General features: G+C 43.8%; 1 protein-coding gene across 1 annotated transcript in view; it reads left to right on the top strand.

Annotated features, from left to right (window-relative positions):
* LOC138520295 (olfactory receptor 6C74-like) overlaps nucleotides 1-22,296 on the top strand; it is a 126,941-nt gene extending 104,645 nt beyond the window's left edge. Inside the window, exons 6-7 of the mRNA XM_069632737.1 lie at nucleotides 12,750-12,758; nucleotides 21,337-22,296. Of these exons, the coding sequence (XP_069488838.1) occupies nucleotides 12,750-12,758; nucleotides 21,337-22,296 (969 nt within the window). The remainder of the gene's footprint in view (nucleotides 1-12,749; nucleotides 12,759-21,336) is intronic.
* The last annotated feature ends 1,047 nt before the right edge of the window (nucleotides 22,297-23,343 follow it).

The raw sequence follows: 23,343 nt of genomic DNA, 5'->3' as shown, positions 1-23,343 counted from the left end.
CACACAGCAGGACAGGTGTCCAGGCAGTCGGCACACAAAGGTATCTTGGGACTTGCCCTAGAGCGCAGGTTATATAGCATATCATAAGCAATCACTGATATATTATAGCACTTTCACAATAGGGGTGTTACTTTGCATGATAGTGCGGACATTTGTCAAGAACTGTTGACATCTCAATTGTGACCTTGTGCCTCAGCCTTGCGGGGACATCATGTTGTATTATGGATAAGCGATATTCGCAGAAACCCTACTGTTATCTCCCATACATGGTGTCAGGGGCGTTGCTAGGGGGGGGCTAAGGGGGCTATAGCCCCTCATCTTTTGGTTGTAGCCCCGGATAGAATCTCAGGAGCTACAGCCAAAAGACTATCTAGCCCCCAGTCCCAACAGTTCTGACATCAGCTTAGCCCCGGGTCTTTTCCAGTCCTAGCAACTCCCCTGCATGGTGTGAAGGCTATATTTTTAGAGAATAAGTGGAAGCGAAGGTCTGACGTGTCATCTGCCCCAGGAGGGGTTTGGGCATGTCCGGGGTGCTGTGTGCAGAGGAAGGCAGGAGGGGTTTGGGCATGTCCAGGGTGCTGTGTGCAGAGGAAGGCAGAGGGGAGATCTGAGGCCTAAACATATGACAGAGAGCCTAATATAGTATACCATAACATAGCACAGTATATGATACAATCCTTCATAAAATAGCATAATAATCCTAGCATAACATAGCATTGCATAACAATCCTGCCACATCACTGGTTACCCTCCCACTGGACACCCATATGCCCCATCACCCCAACATCTGTCCGACCATCCCGCTCCCTCCTTTTTGGATGTATCCAGAGTACCACTAGTTCCTTTTTTCCCCTTGCACTGCTGCTTTGAGCTATTGTTTCAGAAACAGAACAATTTCTCTTAATTGCATCCATAGGTTATCTATCAAGCGTGTGACCGAACTACAAATAATTAACATGAACACCTATAAAATGAAAAAAAAATCAAGAAATGCCTAGAGCACTGTGAGAATATTTCTTTGTTTAATCGTATATATCAGCACTTATTTACAACATACGGACCGCACTGGTGCATCGGAAAACTTCCTTTGCGAGTAATTTCATTTATTAGCCTTTACGAATTGTGCCTCCCCTGAGGGGTCGAAAAGGCTCCCCATCCCCACGCCCGCCCTTGACAGCCTCTAAATGCCCAGCGGTCAGTGACGTTGAAACACTTGTTTTTTCGGGTGGATGAACTGCAACCAGAACTGCAACCAACACCTAACCTCATAGTGCCCCCTCCAAATGCCCCTCTGCTCCAGACCTAACATCGAGCAGCATAAACCCCGATCAGGAAAGGGAAGTAGCCATTTTGCCTCACAGCTGTGGCTGCAGAGCCACCTTCGGTGCCGCCACAGTGACGAGGGAGCTAACTCGGCGCTGGTCATTTGGCACACAGATCATTTAGACGCCGCTGACATTGCAGCCTATGTGTAAACGGCCCTTGCCCCAAATGAGCATGATAAACTTGCTTGAAAGTATTAAAAGCCAAATGCGTGCCATAAACGTGCTGCACCTGTGGCATCTGCTCTTATTGGAGTTCCAAAGCATCAGACGCCATTGGCAAGAATCTGTAGCTTCGGCCATAGGACACCAATTCTGTTTCCAATTTGTATTAATACTGCTCTGGCAGCCTGGTGGTCTCTGAATAACAGTACAATTGTTTAGTGCATGTTTTCTCATTGCTCCATGTTCTAAACATCCCCTGCTGCCTTCAGTGAAGAAAGAGGACTGTCACAGTCAGGGGCATTAACATTTCAGTTAACAGGCGTGGGACATCACTGTTCTTACAGATTAAGAACGTTACCTCTGTTATGCATTAATAGGCCTCCAACAGAACCCAAACAAATGACTCGACCGGCCTGCACATTTCATTTAGATGTCATTTCAAAGTCGGCTGATGGACTGTATAAATCCCAAACAGATGTCACATCCAGTTTATATTTAATATTTAATGAGATTAAAGGAAATGTCACGTTGACGATACCCAGACTCTGGCCACCTGCATGGTTAGCAGAGGACGGTTTCTCAACTCGGCATTCAACTAGAAATAAAAGTCATCTTTTAGCAGATGGTCTTGGCGAAATTAAATGTCTCCATATGAAGCACCTAAGTAGTGGGGTACGAGAGATTTCATCAAGAGTTTCAGTTGACTGGTGGCCCGACCTTTCCATGCCTCCTGAATACATTTGATTGAACCCCAATATATTGTATCTATATTTTATTGCCCCCTTTAATGTTTGATACAAATTTGATATAAAACTAATAAGAACCCTGATATATGCTATACATAGATGATATATTGAAATCCTATACATTTAATGAAACCCCAACAATTGTATATCAATATATATTTTAATGTTATATAAATTGAATAAGACCATCATTGGCGTGTATAAATAGATGAATTATTAAACCTGTATGCATTTGAATACAGACAAAAAATAACTATCAATTTGAGCTTGCTTTATCAACATGTAACATCAAACTTTTATAAACGAAGTTTCTTTCCTGCTCCTACACAAAATTCCAAACTGTGAGTGCCGTGCCCAGCAGGTCGTGCTGATAAAGGACTTGTGGCAAAGCAGCCACGCCAAAACGGCTGGCACCAAATGGCTTGCGCCTAAATGTCCCACTCTGAGCCTTCCCTTGTCTTGACGAATAAGGCATGAGAACCAATGCCCCGAAGACAGTCGCATGCATATCAAGCTGGCACAGACCCACTCCAGCATAAGGAGTATGTGCTCCCCACAATGGCCAACAAAACACATATCAAAACACAATAAATCAGTTGCACAACCATCAACTTTAAGCAGCTGCCCACCAACCGCAAAATCAGACAGCCCAATATCCAGGAGAAATGGAAGCAGCCCCCCACCCCGGAAATACTGGGAAGCAATCAGAGTGAGAATACATCATAAGTTGGTTAGAAAATGTGCCCATCACTGTCAGGTTATACTCACGACCTGGGGATCGGGCAGAATCACACTCCAGTCCTGTGGTGGAAAGGCAGGGGTAATGGAGACAGCGCCCCTTGAGGGGTGTGGGAAGGCTCAGCATCAGTATGGTTTGTGAGGATATGTCTGAGAGGTGAGGCAGCTACAGTGCTGGTACTAGTGAAATCAAGTCAAATCACTGAGCTGGCCCAGACTAAAGCAAGGGGCCTAATATGTCGGTACTCCTGTTTGGAGCAAAACTTTTAATATAAGTCCCCATTGGTGATTAGGGCACATTTTTCCATTATATAACACATTGTAATTTGGCCATTTTGTACACCAAGTGTTACCAGTTGCCATGCCAACCACACATTCTTCAAGCTATCTCCCATTTCTTTCTCTCTTACCTGTACCATTGGTTTTGGCATTATGGTGGCTTTGCGCCACCAAATACTCAAAACCAAAAATATCCCAAAACAGCACTTTCAGATCATATTTAAAGTGCCTTAAAATTTGCAGTGCATGCCATTTTGTGTAGCTGTGTATGTTATAAATGCATGACTACATGTACAATACATGCAATACAAAGTGAATCTGAAGGTAAAAACTGGTTTATTATTTCATACTTGACATAGAACAACTTGAGATCTTTGCAAGATATTCTACGCATGGCTGCAATTCTTTCAGACCTATGTACAACTCAGAAGAGTCTTTTGGATAGTCACAGGCTTGTAGTTCTTGTTTGACACATGCACGTATTGAGGGACTATGCATAATATACATAACATTTGTAAGTCTACAAACACCTTGCAACAGGTGGCCAGTCAAAGCCTCCTATTTTGGAGGGACGTATGAAGATCACAGATAATACGGAGATATTACACATATACCAGCATGTGTACAGAACTCAGATTAATAGCCCTACAGAATGGTATAACTGCCAAATCATGGACAAATGAGACGGTTTAGAATTAATGAGTAATGTGCACATTCCACATCATAGGGGTTATAGATCAGAAGTTAGCAGGAAGGTGCATGACCCAAATATAGGCTGAGATAAGAAGAGGTTATGAGTAGCCAAGATACAAATTACAGTGTGCAATATACCAGTGATCACTACTACATGTATAAGAATCTACAGCTAACAAAACCATGTGTGTGCATTTTTTTGAAGAGCACACCATGAGAACTACATTGTTTTAGGGGCTGACAGTTTTGAAAAAAATTGGAACTGGCAATTTTGACTGGTAATTTTATACTGAAAAAGCAGGGGATCTCAACTTCTCTGGAGTGGAGACTCAACAATTGGAACCTCAACAGGTAGCCAGTGTGAGATTAAATTAAATGCCCAGGATCACACTCTTTTGACCCAGTCTGCGATTTTGGTACTTGACCACATTGTTTCCAAATTCCTGTCACACAGCATGGTGCAAATACTTGCAAATGTTTAACTTTCATGAACTAAATATAATACTGTTTTGTAGACTTGCCTTGGAAAGTACACAAATCACATGATAAGCCAAAATGACAATATATAAAAAATTGTGTAGAAAAATATTGTGGAAAAGGAGAATGATTAAAGCTTTAATAACCCACCATCAATGGAATGCTACATATATCAGAATAATTTTATATTTATTGTGATTTGGTTTATTAACCCTTACACAAAATAAGTCATCAATTTATTTTATTTATTTATTTATTTGCATTTATAAAGCACTCACAAAGCCCAGGGGCATTGAGGGGCTGTTACAGGAATATGTCTTAGTTGCAGTACAAAGGTGGGCACTTGGTTACATTAGCCCGCATACAAGTTATGTTCACAGATTGTAGGTAAGTGGCTTGGATACCATAGCCCTTCATTGGTTAGACGGGGATAGCCTTCAGTCGTTCTCTCATTACAGTGTGTGGACTAGGTTACATAGTTCATACCCGAATAGGGGGCAGCAGGGTTACATTAGAGCTGAGGTCATGCAGAGTCCACTTTTAGACAGTCTGGTTTTGATGGCCTTGCGGAAGGCAAGATGAGAAGGTTCACTTCTGAGGGAATGAGGCAGTGAATTCCAGTGTCTAGAGGCAATGAATGGGAAGCTAGCGCCACCGCCTCTTGCACGTTTCATTCTTGCGACCAGCGGTAGGTTGGCATATGGGGTTCTAATTGGTCTTGCAGACGGAGGCAGGAGGACTCTGTGGGACAGGTTTGGAGGTGAGGTGTGGTGGATGCATCTGTGCGTGATGGCAAGTATCTTGAACAGAATGCGCTGGCGTACAGGCAGCCAGTGTGCTTGTTATCTGGCTGCAGATATGATCCCTTTTGGAGATGCCCAGTGCTGCGCGGAGGGCGTTATTCTGAATGGTTTGTAATTTGTCCACGTTTTTTGCTGAGGTTCCTGTAAAAGAGTACATTACAGTAGTCTAGCCTTGAGCCAATGATTGCTCGCGCAATAGATAGTTGGTGGTGGATAAGAATGGTCTGGTGGCATTGAGGAGTTTGGAATAGTAGGCTACAGATGTGGCTTTTGCGCTTACTTTTCTAGACATGATTAGGTTAGTGTCTAAGTAGACTCCGAGAGTTTTGACTGTCTGGGAGACTGGGATGGTGATGTTGTCAATGGTGAAGGCTTTTATTTATCATCAAGGATGGTGCTTGAGTATGTGGGGGTTAGCAGTAGTAGTTCTGTCTTGTCCCCGTTCAGGCATAGCCCATTTTCAGCCATCCATGTGTGGATGGTGGCGTAGATGGAGTGAAGGGTGTTGGAATCATTCTCCTAGTTGCTGGAGAGAGGAATGAGGACTTGAGTATCGTCGGCATAATTAGTATACATGATGCCGAGCGAGTCAAGTAGGTTGAACATGGAGATAGTAAAAATGTTGTACAATGTGAGTGACAGGCAGGAGCCTTGCGGTACTTGGAAGAGGATGGTGCCTGGGTTTGCAGCTGCTAGGTCTGAGAAGACATGCATGATTCTTCCTTCAAAGAAGGAGGCAATCCAGGTGATTGTGTTCGGAGAGAAGGAGGCAGAGGATGAGAGATGTTGACAAACATCATTACACACAATCAAAATAAGTACAGTATGACAGTAAAAAAGAGAACATCAACAATAATAATACACATTAAAAAAATATACAACTATGTGTATAAGTACAACATATCATTGGATGCAGATGATTAGAGTTCACCTACTAGGTCAGAGGGGTCTGAGTCCAACCTCAGTACACAGTAAAAAAAATGATTGCCCAGCATAACCTAAATATTTTGTAGTAGTCTGATCAAAGCTAAAATTTGTGATTTTTAATTTCCTGTAAGGAGATATTACCAGAAAATATCAGTATTTTGTTTTTTTGTATTATTGTTTATTTGTAGAGCGCACAAGGCCCGAGGGCAACCGGGCGCATTATTTAGTTACAGCTAGCTTACATAGAAGTATTTACATTTAGAATATACAAAATATACATGTGACATAATCAAAGGTATACAATTTACAATATACAAGTGACATAATCGAAGGTATACAATTTACAGGATAGGGCAGAATGCAATGGCAGAGACATAAAAATAGCCTGTGGTGTCATAGAATATTTTTACATTCAATAGTCATCCTTGGTCGAGGGTGGATAGCCAAGATTTGGCATTACGCTTGAAGGCAGTGAAGGAAGGATCAGCTCTGAGTGGGTTGGGTAGTGTGTTCCACAGCTTGGCTGCTAGGACAGGGAAACTGCGACCTCCAGATTTTTGGAGGTTGAACCGTGGGATGACAAGGAAATTAGTGTGTGCGCTTCTGAGAGGTCTCGCAGCTGAGTGTGAGGTGAACCTGTTGGAAAGGTAGCTGGGGGCTAGGTTAGCGATACTTTTATGTGTGAGTGCCAAGGCTTTAAGAGAGACTCTTTGGGTAACTGAGAGCCAGCAAAGGCTCCATCTGTATTCAGAGATATGTGCAGTTCTAGGAATGTTCAGGGCCGCTCTAATAGCGTTGTTTTGGATGATTTGAAGTTTTCGGATATTGCATTGGTTAGTGCCCAGATAGAGGGCATTGCAGTAATCGATTTTGGAGAGGACAAGAGTCCTGGCTAGAGTTTTGCAATTGGCAGGAGACAGGAAAGGGCGGCAAGCTGTGTTAAGCTTGCATCTGTAAAATGCGGCTGAAGAGACTGCATTAGTTTATCTGGATAGGGAGTGGGTGGAATCAAGATAAATACCTAATGTCTTGGTGTCCTTGGCCACTTTGATGGAGTACCATCGATGCTGAAGGACTTGAATGAGGAGTCAAGTTTACTGAGTTTTTGGGGTGAACCTAAGATGAGGAGCTCAGTCTTCTAGTCATTTAAACACAGTTCATGCTGTGCCATCCAGGCCTGGATGACTTGATAAATGGCGTTGATAGCTAGGGAGTCAATTTTGTGGTCACCCGTGATGGGAATAGGTATTTGGGTATCGTCAGCGTAGTTGGTGTATGTGACGCCCATACGGTCCAGTATGTCAAATAGAGGTTTTGTGAAAATGTTGTAGATTGTCGGGGACACACATGACCCTTGGGGGACACCACATGTGACAGGGGAAGGTTCAGCAGAGGGGGAGAAGACCCTCATAGATCTATTGTCAAGGAATGATGTAATCCAAGCTGTGGCTTTCTCCGAGAAGTTAGCCGCTGATTTAAGGTGGTGGCAGAGGATTTGATGATTGACTAAATCGAATGCTGTGGAGAGGTCTAGAAGGAGTAAAAGAGCCAGTTTTCCCTTATCTTTTAAGTCTTCTATTTGTGTTTTGAAATCTAGTAACACAGTTTCTGTGCCATGGCGAGGGCGGAAGCCCGATTGCCTAAGACCCAGAAGGTTGTTGGATTCAAGATAATCTTGGATCTGCAGGTATGCCACTCGATCGAGAATTTTTAAAAGAAATGGCACCGTGGTGATAGGTCTGTAGTTGGTAGGAGTGTTAGCGTACAAGGTAGGTTTTTTCAGTAAGGGAATAACCCAGGCGTCCTTTAGGTTGTCAGGGACAATGCCCGACTTGAAGGAGGAGTTTATGAGTGTAGTGATGAAAGGCGCCAGGTGCTGTGAGGCCTCCTTGATAATAGTGGCAGGGCAGGAGTCACCCTGACAGTTAGAGGGCTTAAGACTGTTAATGATGTGTTCAACTTCAGAAATAGAGAGGGGTGAGAAGCAGAAAGGTTTCTGAGGTGCAGTATTCGGTTTGTAGTTAGCCTGAAGAGCAAGCTGTGCTATAAAGGAGTGTGGACTGTTTTTTTTTCTCATTGATTTTGGTTTGGAACATAGTAATTTTTCCCAGGAGAGCCTCTTGGGTGTTTGTGCACCAAGCGCTGTCTTTGGAGCAGGTGTCTGGAGGAGTAGCAGAGGATTTCAGTTCCTTTTAAATTTTGAATAGCTCCTTGGTGTTGGATTGGGCCTGTTCAATACGTTTATTGTATGTTTCTTTTTTAGCAGCCAGTATGGCTTCTTTGTAATTTAAAGTGGCTAGAGCCATGCTTGCTTTATTGGATTCCGTGGGGTGGCTTCTCCAACGAGTTTCAAGGGTCCTTTTTTCCTTACGTAGTGTTCTCAGCTGAGGCGTGAACCAGGTCTTAAGGTGAGCCCGGGGTTTAGGTTTCCGTAGTTTCGAGGGAGCGATAAGATCAAGTGCCTTTAGCATAGTCTGGTTGTAAGTGTCGACCAGCACAGTAGGGTCCGAACATGCAGAGCAAGATCATTGAGGGCAGGGAGGATGAGTAGGATAGGTTTAGCACACGTTATGTTGCGCTTGTCCCTAGTGGACGTGGCAGGTGCTATTTTAGGGATGGGGTGAATGATTTTAGTGGGGATGCTAAATGTGATAAGGTGAGGGTCCGTCCAGGCACATGGCAAGTTGGAGTTGACCTTAGAATCACAGTTAAGGTCAGCTATCCAATCTAGGATTCTGCCCTTAGACTCAGTAGGTGCGGTGACACGTTGTGTGAAGCCTAGATTGAGTAGTAAACTGTTGACATCATGGGCCGATGCATCGTTAGGGTCAGAGAGGCCTAAATTGAAATCACCTAGTACGATGATTTGCGAGGTACTCTTGGTGTTTTCAAACAGGTTGTGGGCGAGATCCTCAGTAAAGGTAGATATGGGGCCAGGGGGCCTGTAATGATGTGGATGGTGATGGTCTGGTTAGGAGAGATGGCAAGCTCCGCTGTGAGGGATTCTGCTGATTTGAATTGGCAAGGAGTAGAAAGCCGGAGATTTAGCGCGGTTTTGTGGATAATAGCTATACCTCCGCCTTTAGTTTGAGCAGTATTACGGTCATTTCTGATGATTGTTTATCCTTCAGGGAGTGCAAGGGATAGAAGGGGTCCTGAGGCCACATGGAGCCAAGTTTCAGTAACAGCTATGAGGTCGAGGTCATGAGTAGTGATAAGATCCGCCATGTCAAGGGCATGGGCCGTGAGAGACCTGGAATTTATCAATGCTGCCTTATTGCATGTTGGCGGTTGTGTATTAACCAGTGAGGTGCATGTATCAGGGGTGGGTACTAGCGAAGGTGTGTTCGAGGAAGGGGTGTCCATGGAGGGGATAGACGTATGGCGATAGGTAACTGCTGTATGCTTGATGTCAGATAGTTTGGCAGGTTGGGCCCTGCTAGAGCGGTGGTAAAAGGTGTGGGGAAGTCTGGACCCTAGTCTAGAATTTCTCAATGAGACAGAACAAGGTTGGTTGGGTGAGGGTTTCCTGGCGAAGTCATGTAGCCAAAGAGCTGGGTCGTTGAGGTAAGGGTTGGTCAGAGGGCCATCCATGGTTGAGTGAAAAGGGAGTTGTTGGTGTAAGTTGACAATGGTACCCGTAGGGTGTTGTATGTGCATAGTAGGGTACGTGTACAATATGTGTTGGGAGGCACAGAAGGGTGACAAAAGGATGTGTGTGTAGTTCTGTGGTGGTGGTGCTATGGGGGTGTTGCGGCTGGGTAATGCAGAGTCTGTATGTTCAATAATAGTGAAAAAGAGGCAAAAGGCAAATTGACAGAGAATACATGCTGCACTCTGGGGATGCATAATAGCAGCGGAGAGGGCAAGAGGGTTATCAGTTACTCAGTGAACGTGCACCCGGAAAATAAAGCGTGCAGTGCTGTGTCAGTTTCAAAAAGGCAACGTAATGGGCACATAGCAGTTCAGGACAGTGGGAATATGTTCAGGAGGCAGATAAGAATTCAACAAGGCAGTGCAGTGGGCATCAAAGCAGGTCTAGGCGACAGGCTAATCATGCTATGTACGAATTGCAAGCACATGGGCATACGCTACAGTCAAGGTGATCACAGGTAAAATCCAGGCTGGTGGCCAACGTTGTAGTGGGCGGGACGATCACCCAGTGTGCAATCCGCCGGAGAGTAGCGCAGTGGACCAAAATCAACAGTAAATGGCAGTGCGAGGGGTCACGTAAAGTTCTGTGCGATGGGGCATACACTCAATTGGCGTTCCGCAGGCAGATCAAAGAACAAATACGTACCAAAGTCGGCAGCCGTGCAGAGCGGTAACAGGCCAATTAGAACAGGAGTGCTAACAATGACAGACCAAGTACCAGGCTTGAAATGATGACTTAAAGGCTGAGTACACGCGCCAAAGTAGTGGAGACGACGTATCCGATACTGTGAGGAAGAGGGCAAGGCTAACATGCAGGAGAAAATATACACGCTAGTACATCAATCGACGTGTTGCTAATGGACAGAGATGTGTGCCTTGTAGCCTGATAGGAGAGCGTGGCATCATAATTGAATATGTACTCACGTCGCGCAAATGATTATAATGCTAAAGTAACAGGTTTGCACTTGGAAAAGACATTAGCGGCAGGGAGTCTTACTGTCTGAAGATCGATTTTCAGGTCGTGACTGTGTTGGCTCCCTGCTTCGTGGGTGAAGTGTAGACAGACATGTATACATGGTCAGCATTGAAGAAGTCAAAATAGGATGTATACTAATTGACCTTTTCACAATTGATCACGGGAGAATTGACCTTTTCACAATTGAAGGTGAAATGAAGGTCAATTAGGACATATATGCGGGGGCAAACCCCGCACAATCCCCCACTCAATCCAACACCCCCTGCAGCTCCCACCCAATCCCATTATATTATTTATTACCCAAAACCCACCCCACCCATATATATAAAAGTAAAATAAAGGTAAAAATCAATTGTGCAGAAGGTCAATTAGGACCACTATTATTAGGTCAATTAGGACAAAAGGTCAATTGTAAAAGGTCAATTTGGGTAATACCATCAAAATCATATACAAATGCCTTGAGCAGCCTGCGTCTAAGCAAATAAGTAGTGAAGGAGTAAATGTTTCCAAGGTTCAAGGGCATTAGAGCTTGCAGAGTTGGCAACCCCTATTTACTGGAGGGATGCCTCTAACATGTACCCATCTAGGGTGCATAATATGTTGGACCAGAAGTGCATAAACATGGTTTTAACTTTCTGGACCTGGAAATTAAGTACAATAAGGTGTAGTATTTTGATTCCATTTGTGAGAATATGCTGTTTATTCAACCTATATTTCTTAAGTGCTTCATGTTGCAAAATCCAGTCATGGAGATCATTTTCAGCTTTGCCAAGTTGTGGTTACTCACTAGATCTTCACAAACAGTACTATTTTCATTCAGATAATGTAAACATTGCGATCTAAAGTGTCCTAAATTAGTGGAAGATTTATCTAAGTACATCTTCATATAATGTGTTATTATGGGGGTTTTAAATCGTTCCAAAGAACAGAATCCTTTTGAAGCAAAGAATAGACAATAAGGATTTCAAGCCCAAATCGTCGACAAAATACTGTCAATTAGTATCAGAATTATAAGTGATGGAAACCTACAATATGTATTCTGGGTTGTCTTCTGTATTTTAAAATATATCTATTCATCCAGCGAAAGAAATGTCATAAATTGGCCTGCATTTAGTTATTGGTTGACATACTGTTATTCATGATGAAAACTTGCAGAAAAAAAGACTAATCCAATAGGCTCTTCATTGGTTCCCCACTTATTACAAATCTCGTTTGGAAAACCACACATACTGATGCTAACATTCCCTATAGCATTGTAGATGTTTCTGTCACCAGATTTTATATACGCAGGTGTTAGGCAGAATTACATGCAGTATCATTTGGGAACACTACACACAATTAAGACTATAGGTGTAAGCACACTCTCACCTTTGGAACAAGCCTGTACTACACAGTTATGTGGTAGCAGTGGCGGAGCAGCCAGACTTATCTCAAGTGGGATGTGAGCAGTACCAGATGTTAAACAAAAGACTTGCAATCACAGTAGTTCAAACAAACACTATTCAAGTTTTCTTGGTAAAAGATATACATTTATGTACACAGTCAGATGGAAAACATTCCACTAGCAAGAAGCAGCGTAGTATCACAATCCTAATACACTAGAGTACACAACCAATACGTTTCTGAACAAGTTAGGCTCCCATGAAGTGGGCAATTCAATAGGCCTGGGCCAAAGTCAATGGTTAAGAGTCTTGGATAGGATAGCACAGTTCTGGTAGTAAACGGTTAAGTCTTTGCCAATGTTCGAGGAAGTAGATTGCCAGAAAAAGAGTTATATGGCGGATTAGGAGCAAACAAGACTCCAATGTGGGGAAAGTTTCATAAACCTCCACGGTGGCAGAAAAGATTTCCACACTGCGTTTGCACAGTACCTTAGGTATGAAGAAAGCTGTAGCTGAGGCAGTTGTTCCTGGCAGTTCCTGCAGATCTCGCTGTTCCTGAGCTTCAGTCGTGGGGACAAGAAGGAGGACGTCGGGAGGTTCCTGCACTGCCCAGGGAAGACGCCACAAGCTTGGCTAAGAGTCGGTTTAAGGTGTGAGTGCCTTAAAGTCCACAAACTGGTATCCTTCTCACTGGCTATCCGGTTTTCAACAGCACTCTGATGAAAATTCGACCAGCATGGAGATGGTGTCCAGGTCCTTACGAGTTGGTTGTTCCCACCAGCTTGAGGGAAGAAGCTGTCCTTGAAGGAGCTTCTCTGTTAATGGAGTTTCAGCAATTCGGACCTGCAGCACGGCTTCACCGGGCAAACCAACGGTCCAGGAGTTGCAGCAGTCTTCTTCCTTCAGCTCGTCTTCGGTTCATTTGTTCCAGTGGTCGACTCTGCCTTCCAGCCCTGGAGAATCGCCTTTTAAACAGTTATCTCCCATTCATCCCAGCCTAGCTGCCACTCACCCACAGGGTGGCTGTCCTTGCCGGACAGTCAGCCAACGATTCACGCCAGAGTGCATTCAGGTCTCCTAGGAGACTAAGCACAGGGAGTTTCGGACACCTCCCACACATCCTGTTCACCCAAGATACTCAGGCGCTAGAGGAGGGCTTCAGCACTGAAGCCCGCCAAAGGGCATCAAACAAAGAGACCAAACCTGGTTAAACACAGGAAGGACCTTTCCTAAAAGAAACGGCGAAAAAAGATGACCGAAGTCTGTTTTTACAGAGGGGTCATGGGCACCATATTGAAAAAAATGGCTGACCCGATTTTTAGCTACCGGTGTTCGCGGTCATCGCGGGAAAAATTATGGTACTTCGTACTTAAACCTCTGCCACCAGCCATTTCAATAGGAAAGGGTAACTCTTTAGGAAGATAGTGTGTGCTGGGTCTACGAATTCAAAAAGACTAGCAAAGTCAATTTAACTTTACATGCTCTGGGAGTCAGTCCCAGAGAAGGTATTTAAACCTTAGGGAGTCCACTGCACTGAAGGTGCTGCGTGACACACAAGAAAACGATTATGCCTATTGAGTTATTTAAAACCCCATATCCAAAGAACACAAAAGTAAAACACACATCAAAATACATTAAAGAGTGCAGAAAAAAGGCTAACACTCTTTCCAGGTAAAACATTCAAATTCTGCTGGGGGTCTCAAAAGTTGTTGGGGGTCTCAAAAGTTAAGGGAAATTAGCACATTCTTGTGAATTCTCCCGAACAGCAGGTTTATCAACCTCGGCGATAGGAAAGGATGACTCTGCTTTGCCTGGATTTGAAATTATGATCTACATCTGAACACAGATGTCTCTAAGAAGTGTTTGACACACTGAGCTACCTTCTGAACCATCTTGGCACTCAGTTCTTCAACAGCTATTTTAAATGGAGGTGTGCACATAATAAATATATTCCCGACAGAGAGGAGACAATGTGACACAATGCAACATAAGAGTTGCTATGATGAATGCAGAAACTATATGTATTACAGGATTACTTGATCAATCCAGGCCTAGTTATCCACTGCAGCCAGACCTCACGCTCCGGACCTCAGCATACAATGTCATAATGAGTTAATCATTTTTATAAAAATGTGAAGTGACTCTTTTGAATAGGTAAATAAAAGAGGTGGGCTCTGCCAGGGTTGTAAGTGTGCTCACTGGACAGCACACCACAAGCAGTAGTCCAGTTAACTCGTGCAGCGGGCAGATTCTCCTCTCCTGAGGGTAATGTCAGGGTGTGGTCCATGGGGAATACCCCCACAGGCCACACACAACCTGTCTATGCCTTTGCCTCTCCTTTACGGGAGACTCTCTGCAATCTGCAGCATGCCCTTCCCCCCAATTCTTCGCCTTCACTCTTCTACTTCATGAATAGACTTCTCAGTTTTACTAGGCAGCACCATATCTGCTCAAACCTTAACCACTCCAAACCTGCATACCCCTCTGATCCCTGTATGAAAACAAACTTATCTTCCTTCGCCACTTCTTAGCCACATGCTAGCCTTACTGTCGTTCTCAGGAGTGGCCAATCTCTTCCTTTCTTACTGGCCGCTTTGTCTACCACCACCTCAATCATTCTGTGATTTGGTTCATGGAAACATGGTTACCCTTTGCATGACACTGCTGCTCTTACAACTTTACACGTCGATCTGTACCCTCCTCTCACTCGAATCCACTACCTAAACTAGCATTGTTTAGGTCAACAGTTTGGGCTTTTGTGTAGGCAAGGAATAGGCATTTGGCAGACACTGCCATAATGATATTTTCTGGCTATAAGGTGGCAACAGCTGGTAAATGTCATAAGTACGCGAGCATATGATGCTAGTGCCAGGCAAATCTGTATTTAATACCTATACAAAATACAACATATTAACTTTGCCAATACTTGTTTTTAACTGGGCATCAGTATTGCTTAAAAATCAAGTAGCTGAAGGAACACCTTCGGTTGAGACCCTTTATTTGGACCTTAAGTTCATTTACATCTGCAATTAAGCAATAAACTATCAGAAGGCCGCTTAGAATTAAAACTAGCAGCCCCAGCAGCCCCTATACAGCCTATATAAATGAACGACATCTGGCCTGTCCGCCATCTTGGATTCCAGCTTTGTCCCTGTGGCCCTCTCTGAAGTTGCCTGCACTGATCTGAGGGCTGTCGTATTTCCAGTATGTAAATTATGGGCTAGAGGAATGCTGAGTAAACTTTTTATACTTCAATGTTAATAGTGTACAAGTAGGGGGTGTGATACTTTGTTTCCTAAGTATACGGTTCCGCTGGAATGGAGTACAGTGATCTAAAGTTTCCAAATTCCATGTGTGAGAAGCCATCCAGTCCATTTTTTGTCTTGGAACTCTGGGACTTATAGATTTGTCTTTTCCATGTTATGCATAGGACAAGAAATCGATGATTTCCAAGAAAAAAAGGATTGGATGAGTTTGATAGGCATTAAACGGTAAACATGAGAGATCTGGGACTATTGGAACACTATAGCAACCTTGAAACGTATCAATTGGACTGCGTTTTCATCATGGGATCCTCGTATCTCCATGCATCATTTATTTGAAGTGGCTGGTGAACTGATAACAGTGGCATTGTATGTGCTTCCTTGACCTTTTACACAAAAAGGCCTTCCTTTAAAAGGGATGCCTTGCTTTTCAGTATGAGAGATTAGGGTCTAGCTAAAGAGAGTTTTAGGGTATCTCCAAAATGGAAGGGGGTCTCTTCCCACTGGCCTTTAAAATATTATTGGGTTTGGAACACAATTTAGGCCTCTAGGGATAGTCAGCCCTGATGGCATGTGTGGTGGGAGCGAATGCAGCCCTTGTGAGGCAATTATGAACGCTACAGCAATTCAACCCTTTGAGCCCTGGGACAGCTATTTCAGGGCAATGTATATTCAAGTCAAACAAGTCAAGTCATAGCATATTCACCACTAAACTGATTGTCCCCACAACTGTCAGGTGAGAAAATAGTCAGGATGCTCTCTCTATTTAATCCATTGCCAGAAGAGTAACAATTACCCTCAAAGCCCAGCACCTCGTAATAGGAGACCTCTTGGAAGTCAGTGCTTCAAAAGCACCACTGACATAAAGCCAGCCTCCTCACCCCAGGGTGCTGCATATCAGGGGACCTTTGAAGTCGCAGCCATGGGAAAGGGACGGAGTTAAAGTGGCTAGTGAGGGAAGGTAGGCTTAAGAAGGTGTCCCACCATCTTGGTTTTCTGTCAGGGTTTCCCCCCTGTCAACTCCATTCCCTACAGGACAAGGCACTCTCGGTATGATGTTAAAGGACAAGGTTCACTTGGTGCATTATGATGGATTGACCTCCTTAGAGCAGGCTTGCTTTGGGCCAATCAACTGTGACATTTTGCCTTTATGAAGAAGGGGTCTCCTTCTTTGATTGATCGTTGGGCACCAGGAAGAAGAAGAATATACTTTGCACCTCTGTTGGGATGCAATCCATTCTAGAGTTGTCACCTTGTCCTGAAGCCCCTTGATTGGGTCTCCCAGCAACCTGGAAGTCCAAGAGCAGCTGGAATCCTGTTTCACTGCTTTGAAACATCGTTGTGCTCGTCCACCATGTTCAACGCCCTTCGAGGTGACAAAGGACCTTCAGTGCTGGTTTTGGCACCTCATGGAAACCTCAAACCACTTCCTGTACTTTGAGCCATCCAGGCATTGGCTCAACAAACTGCTGTGCACTGTCTATAATAACCTGACCATAGACTCGACCTTTGAGGTAGCAACTGACCTTCTAAAAGTCATTGAACTTGATATGCAGATACCGACTTGACCCAGCACAAGCCATTATCTCAATGCCGATTTGACTCTACACGAGTCAATGGAAGACATTGTTTCGCTGCCTTAAACATCAACTCGACCCTTCTGGAGCATGCACTGTAAACCAACACAACGCCCAATGCCAGTGTGATCGCATCAACTCATACCGTCTTGACATTGGATCGACCGCAGATTAGTGCCAAGAAGTCTCCTAAAACAAGAATGAGGTACTATTAAGAGGCACTGTTTACCAGGAACACTCTCTGGGACCATAGGCCTCCTTGTCCATCTTATACTTCAAAGACATAGCCTTTATGAACAGTAACATTGGTGCAATTTCACCAATGAACACACCTGCTCATTTACTCAGAGGGACATACTATATCAGTCTGAATTTCCTTTGTTCTGTTTGTAGGTGTGGTTTTTGCTAGTGTTTCAAGTTAGTTGATAGTCTTTTTATTGCTTCTTTTTTAATTAAAGGATACATTTTTAGAACCTTGATTGGGCATTCTTTGTTTTGGTGTATTTGTGGTGCAGCATTTTCGATTCTTACAGTTCTTACAGTTATCACCTTACACCCCTTCTGAAAATATATCCTGCTCTCTGCCTACGTTACCTCACAAGGCAAAAGAGATAGACCTGTTGGGCTCTTTCTGTTTTACCTTCATTACTGGGATCATTACAGGTTTATTAGTAAAATGGTGCTGATTAGGTGATTTAACCACTGCTCATCACTGTACTCCTGCAGAGTTGTAGTTATTTGACTTTATGCCCTCTTTATTTGAACACATGTCTCCTCAACTCCTAGCATTAACCCCCATTTGTCTCCACCCTCAATTGCTGGCCTCCAGGCACCCTCAACCTCTTCTTCCACATGTGTGGAATCCTGCTTAAATCTCTCCTCGCTGTAGTCCTAAGCATACTCATGGGAGAAGTCAGCATGGCAAACTTGAGTAAGGCCCACAAACTGTGTCTGGGATCACCTCTTTCTGATCACTGCCAGTAGATTCACAATTGTAGAAACTCTATGGGGCTCATATTCATCCACTCCCAACTTCTACCCCTTCATTGAATACTCTCCATACTACCACTCTTTCCTTCACTTCACAAACTCTTTTCTCCTCCAATCAACCTCCCCTTTCCACTTTTATTGAACGAAAATTGGCATCTGGCCAATTACCGTATCAATGCCTGGCCCTCCATTTAAATAAATTCTCAACCTTTTGCCACCTCCATTTTTTGCTACAACTTCCCCTTGAGCGCCATAACCCGGCTCACTGAATCACTCCTTCATTCCGTGAACCATGGATCTCTCGAAGCATCCAGATGCAAAGAGCATCCAAGGATCTTAATTTACAGAACCAGCTCCACTTGCCTTCTTCAACGTATCACTCTGTAGTTTCTTTACAGTTCTGGACTCTAGCAAATCCTCTTGCAACTCAAACCTCCGTTGTTCTTCTGTCCGCTCATATCCTCGCAAACTCCCCATGACACTGCTGACTTTGCTTTTCCCTGTTGTCTCTCCTTGTTCTCCTCCTTGCCCTCAGCAGATGACCTCACCAGCTATCCCTCCAAAATCTCAAAGATATAAGAGGCCCCAAATGTTTCTATTTCTTGCTCTCTCTCTCTGTCTCACCTCCCATTCCTGCCTCATCTCCACTACTCTCCACTATGCCCTCCTTTTCAATATCAGACTTACCCCCATTCCTTCGGCTGAACAGGTACCCATTCTCATGGCTGACCCCATCATACCACAGATAGTTAGGGAACTGACACCTTCAACCTGTTCCTGCCTATCTGCAGTCTTCAGTTTGTTACTGTCCTCTAAGATTTTCCCAGTCTTCTACAATATGGCTTCTGTCTTATCTATCTTGAAGGAACCCACTGTCGGCCTCAAGAATCCAGCAAGCTGTGGAGATGACTCCCTTCTTTCAAACTACTCCAAGGTTCTACCTGAATACTAACAGACTCTGTTACGCTACACATTATGGGTCCCACAGCCAACACTCTATGGAAATAGGGCACGCAATGCTCCCATCTTCCTTACTACTTATAGCCACGTCCACATCTTATATGTCCTCATCCTCCTTCATCTTTCCTGTGACTTTGACACTTTTAATCACACACCCACCCCTGAAAAATGTTGTTACACTTTGTCTTCCAGGGCAATGTACTTGTATGATCAAATAGGAACTGGCACATAGCTCCTTCTTCTGCTCCCAACTCCACCACAATCCATGTCTTAGTAGTGGTCCCCAATAGTCTGTCCATGACCCTGCCCTCTTTATACATTTTTCACCACCTTCAGCTTCTCATATCATTTCTTTCCAGATGATACCAGCATCTTCTCCTTCCCTTCATCTCTGAGATATTTCTTGCATCTCCAATAGCCTTTCTACTATCCATAACTCTGGGTGCTGCTGCTATGCTGGATGCTAAACTGTTTCAAACTGGATGTTAAACTGTTTCAAAACCTAAAGCTATGTGATCTTTCTCAGACCCTCTTACACCATATACATTCTCCCTTTCCTACATGCCCCCAACCATCTTCCCCCTTACCCGTAGCTTTCAGCTGGGGGGTGGCGGAAGTTCTCTTTGACAGCAATCTTAAACTTCATCAATTCATGACCCCCCAAAGCTGCCATGATTAATCCCCCGAACTTCTTAAAATTCTGTCCTTATCTCATCTTACACTTTACAAAATGAATTATCTATATTTGAGTCCTCAGCACTCTGAATAGCGCTTTCAGCATTCTAGTACAAGTTCAAGTCTATTGTTTTCTCCCCCTCCACAAAGGACTAAACATTGCTATTGTCCCCATGGACTACCTCTGATGCACCTATTGCACTACCTTAAAGCAGGTAGGCTAGCTATTCATAATCACTACCAATGCATATTCCTTCTCCTGGTCTTCAAATAGTTATCTGGACACTGGTTCGCTCCCCCACATTGCTTTATCTGAATCTGGCTACTCCACCCCCTTACACTCTATGCTACTATGACTTCCTCATCCTAACGGTCCCTTGTCCACCCTGTTCTGATGCTCCTTCATCGTGGCTCCCCATTACTTTTACTTCCTACTGAAATGAATCAATCATTCCTCTGCACTGATAGGTTTCAAGATTGAACTAATGAGACAATTTGTCTTTCTGGAAGGTGACCTAGTAATGATCTGTGGGACTTGTAAAGTTCTGTATTTTCCATAGATCTATGTAAGCTTATCTGTGCTTGCCCCCCTCCTTCCCCTTCAACATCCTTCATATGTATAAACCAAAACAAAATATGTCAATCTTAATGTACCTAGCAATTGGAATGCTCTGACCTCGGATATGACCTCTTCCATAGTTCTTTTTGTAGAAACAATATGCTATTCTTCAATAAATAATTAAAATACATATTCATTATCAGCCCTCGCTAATCTAAAGCCATCCAAAATGACGCCTTCCTCTGGAACAGCCCCCCTGCCTCTCTGAAACTTCAGCAGAACCATCTCAGGTTCCGGAAGCAGATTAAGTCTTTCCTCTTTGCTTCTGCCTTCTCTCTTCCTCTTCCCAGCTGATCTCCATCTGATAACGCACTGGTTACATGGATACCCTCTGAACCACCGATCCAGGTCCCTGCACCAAGTTGCACTCCTGCGCTGCCTCCTGACATCCCTGCACCTGGGACTGTATCTGCAACCCTACAGTCCCCCTACCTACCTGCACGATCTAACACTTGCTGTTTGCACTTAACCCTGCATTGCCACCTGCTGGCCGCACTTCATGTTTTGATGTTTAGATCCTATTATTATTATTATTATTATTATTATCATTATTATTATTATTATTATTATTATTATTATTATTATTATTATTATTATTATTATTATTTCCTGCACTTGCCCTCTTCCCCTTGAAGTTTTCCCCTTCCATTCACCTGCACTTGCACCATCTCAATGTCACTGGGCCCATAAGATCGTTGTCTCTGTCTTCCCTCTGTTCTCCTTTCCTTGCCTTGTGACACCTTGAAACACTTGTGTATAGGCGCGCTATAAAATATCATATCATATCATGACATGATATGTGCAAAGGAAAAATGAACACACTGCAATGCTATTTTAGCCATTTCATCTGGTGCTGCAGCTTCTTGACTACTACAAAGTGGGTTTACTATGATGCTTCTATGAATTAATCTACCCATATCCCTCTCCTGCCTGTCCATCCATTAGGGTCCTTGAATGATATTTATCCTGAGGTCCAATCATCATCTGTACATCAGGTTAGATGTTCAGAGGCTCTGCTTGAGATCCCAATTTCTCCTTGATCCTGCTTGGTTGTGATGTCTCTCACATGTCTGTTCTCCTCTATTTTCAGATGAGATTCACCAACATTACAAACAGCAGTAATCAGACCTCTGTGATGGAGTTCACCTTGGTGGGATTCTCTGACGTTGTACCACAGATGCAGCTGTTCCTCATCTTGTTCTTTGCACTGGCCTATCTTTTCACTGTTGTAGGTAATGCCCTCATCATCACTGTCACAATGGTTGACCGCCGCCTGAAGACACCTATGTACTTTCTCCTCAGGAATCTGTCCTTCCTTGAATGCATATTAATCACTGTAACTGTCCCAAAACTGCTGGCCACTTTCCACCCACATGGCCGAAGAATCTCTCTCACTGCTTGTGCAGCACAGATGTTCTTTATCTCTTTGTTGGGAGTAACAGAGTGCTTCCTTCTAGGTGTCATGGCCTGTGACCGGTACATTGCTATCTGCAACCCACTGCGTTATGGATCTCTCATGACCCAGCGAACCTGCATGGTGCTGGTGACGAGCACTTGGTCAGGTGGTATTGTGGTGGCCCTTGAACAAGTTGTCCTCACGTTTCGTGTGACCTATTGTGCCACTGGCACAATTAACCATTTCTTCTGTGACTTTTCACCCGTACTTAAGTTGGCCTGTGGTGACACACGAGTTAATGTGCTCTCACTTTTCATTCTTAGTTTGTTTGTAGTCCTGCTTCCATTCCTAATGATTGTGTTCTCTTATGTCAACATACTAACCACCATCCTGCGGATGAAATCATCAGTCAGTCGGCGCAAGGCGTTCTCCACCTGCGGTTCCCATATGACCTCAGTTGCCATGTTCTATGGTTCCGCCATGGTGGTCTATGCTAGGACCACAGCAGGTGACTCAGAGACCAGTGGGAAGGTGCTCTCCCTTCTGTACTCTGTGGGGACCCCACTACTCAACCCCCTCATCTTCAGTCTACGGAACAAAGAGGTGAAGACTGGCCTCAAGTCACTAGCCAAAAAGAAACTGATTGATCCATGAATTTCAATGTATATGTAATGGTTGGAAACAATAACAAACTATTAACTAACCTGCAGAGTAGCAATCCATTTGCTGTCAATTGTTTAATTTCTTCTAAGGAATAGAGTTTTTGATTTTGTAAGAAAACAATGGAGGCACAGAGCATCAGCTGTACATCATACGTGAAAAGTGACTCCAAAGACTTCTTAGTGAGACAGATGAAATATTGTGTTATGGGAGGGGCACAGCCAAGGACAATACCAACTTGAAATTACATTTGGGGAACTGGCATAACTACAAGCACACATTACCCCTGGTGTCATCATTTTTCTTATTGGGTTTTGTGCATAATCAGCGAAGATGGATTAATCAAGTCCATCTTCCCCCGAACACATGTAAATAAGCCCCTGGACCACTGAATGGCCTGTATAGTGTACACAGTGACAGTGAAAGCATTGGCCACTTTATATTGTTTTAAATTATGAATCTTATTTTATTTGTATACATACAGGGAAACACTCTCTTTTGGTCACAAAGGAGGGTTCAAAAGGTAATATAGCAGATAAATGGGAGGCAGTGAGCCTTTTATAATGGGGAGACTTTGAGTGGCATGATGACCTGGTCTGAGAAGGGGTATATTTGGCAGATACATGGAACAATACGGTGGACAAATTTAGGATACGTAAATTGTCAGCAGGTAGGCAGTCAGGTGTCTCGCTTCCTCTTGCTCTTCCTAGAAGCCATTTCCACTTGCCTTCCTGACTGTATTCTATAACCATCCTTTAAGGAAACCACTTGAAGAGCAGTCTTAGGTGTTTGTTGATTCTAAATGAGTAGTTGTACATTGATGTTAATCTGTTTTTGGCCTGTTTCATGTGCTCTTGTGGAGGGGTTTGTGTGTTTTTTGCAATCGTTTTTTGACTAGTTTGTGGTATTCTGTTGGTTTATCTTGTGTATTTTGTTGACTCCCACCCTGTTTTTGGCACTAGCATGCATCTAGAGGGTGAAGTCCCTGGGGTGTAGTCCTTTGTTTGTTTCTGTCTTTCTTCCTGTCCCCACCGTCCCCCT

The sequence above is a fragment of the Ambystoma mexicanum genome, chromosome 13, assembly GCF_040938575.1.
Source record: "Ambystoma mexicanum isolate Mex_15411 chromosome 13, UKY_AmexF1_1, whole genome shotgun sequence".
Classification (NCBI taxonomy): domain Eukaryota; kingdom Metazoa; phylum Chordata; class Amphibia; order Caudata; family Ambystomatidae; genus Ambystoma; species Ambystoma mexicanum.
The sequence above is the reverse complement of the archived record's forward strand: the minus strand, read 5'-3'. Positions and strand labels throughout refer to the sequence as shown.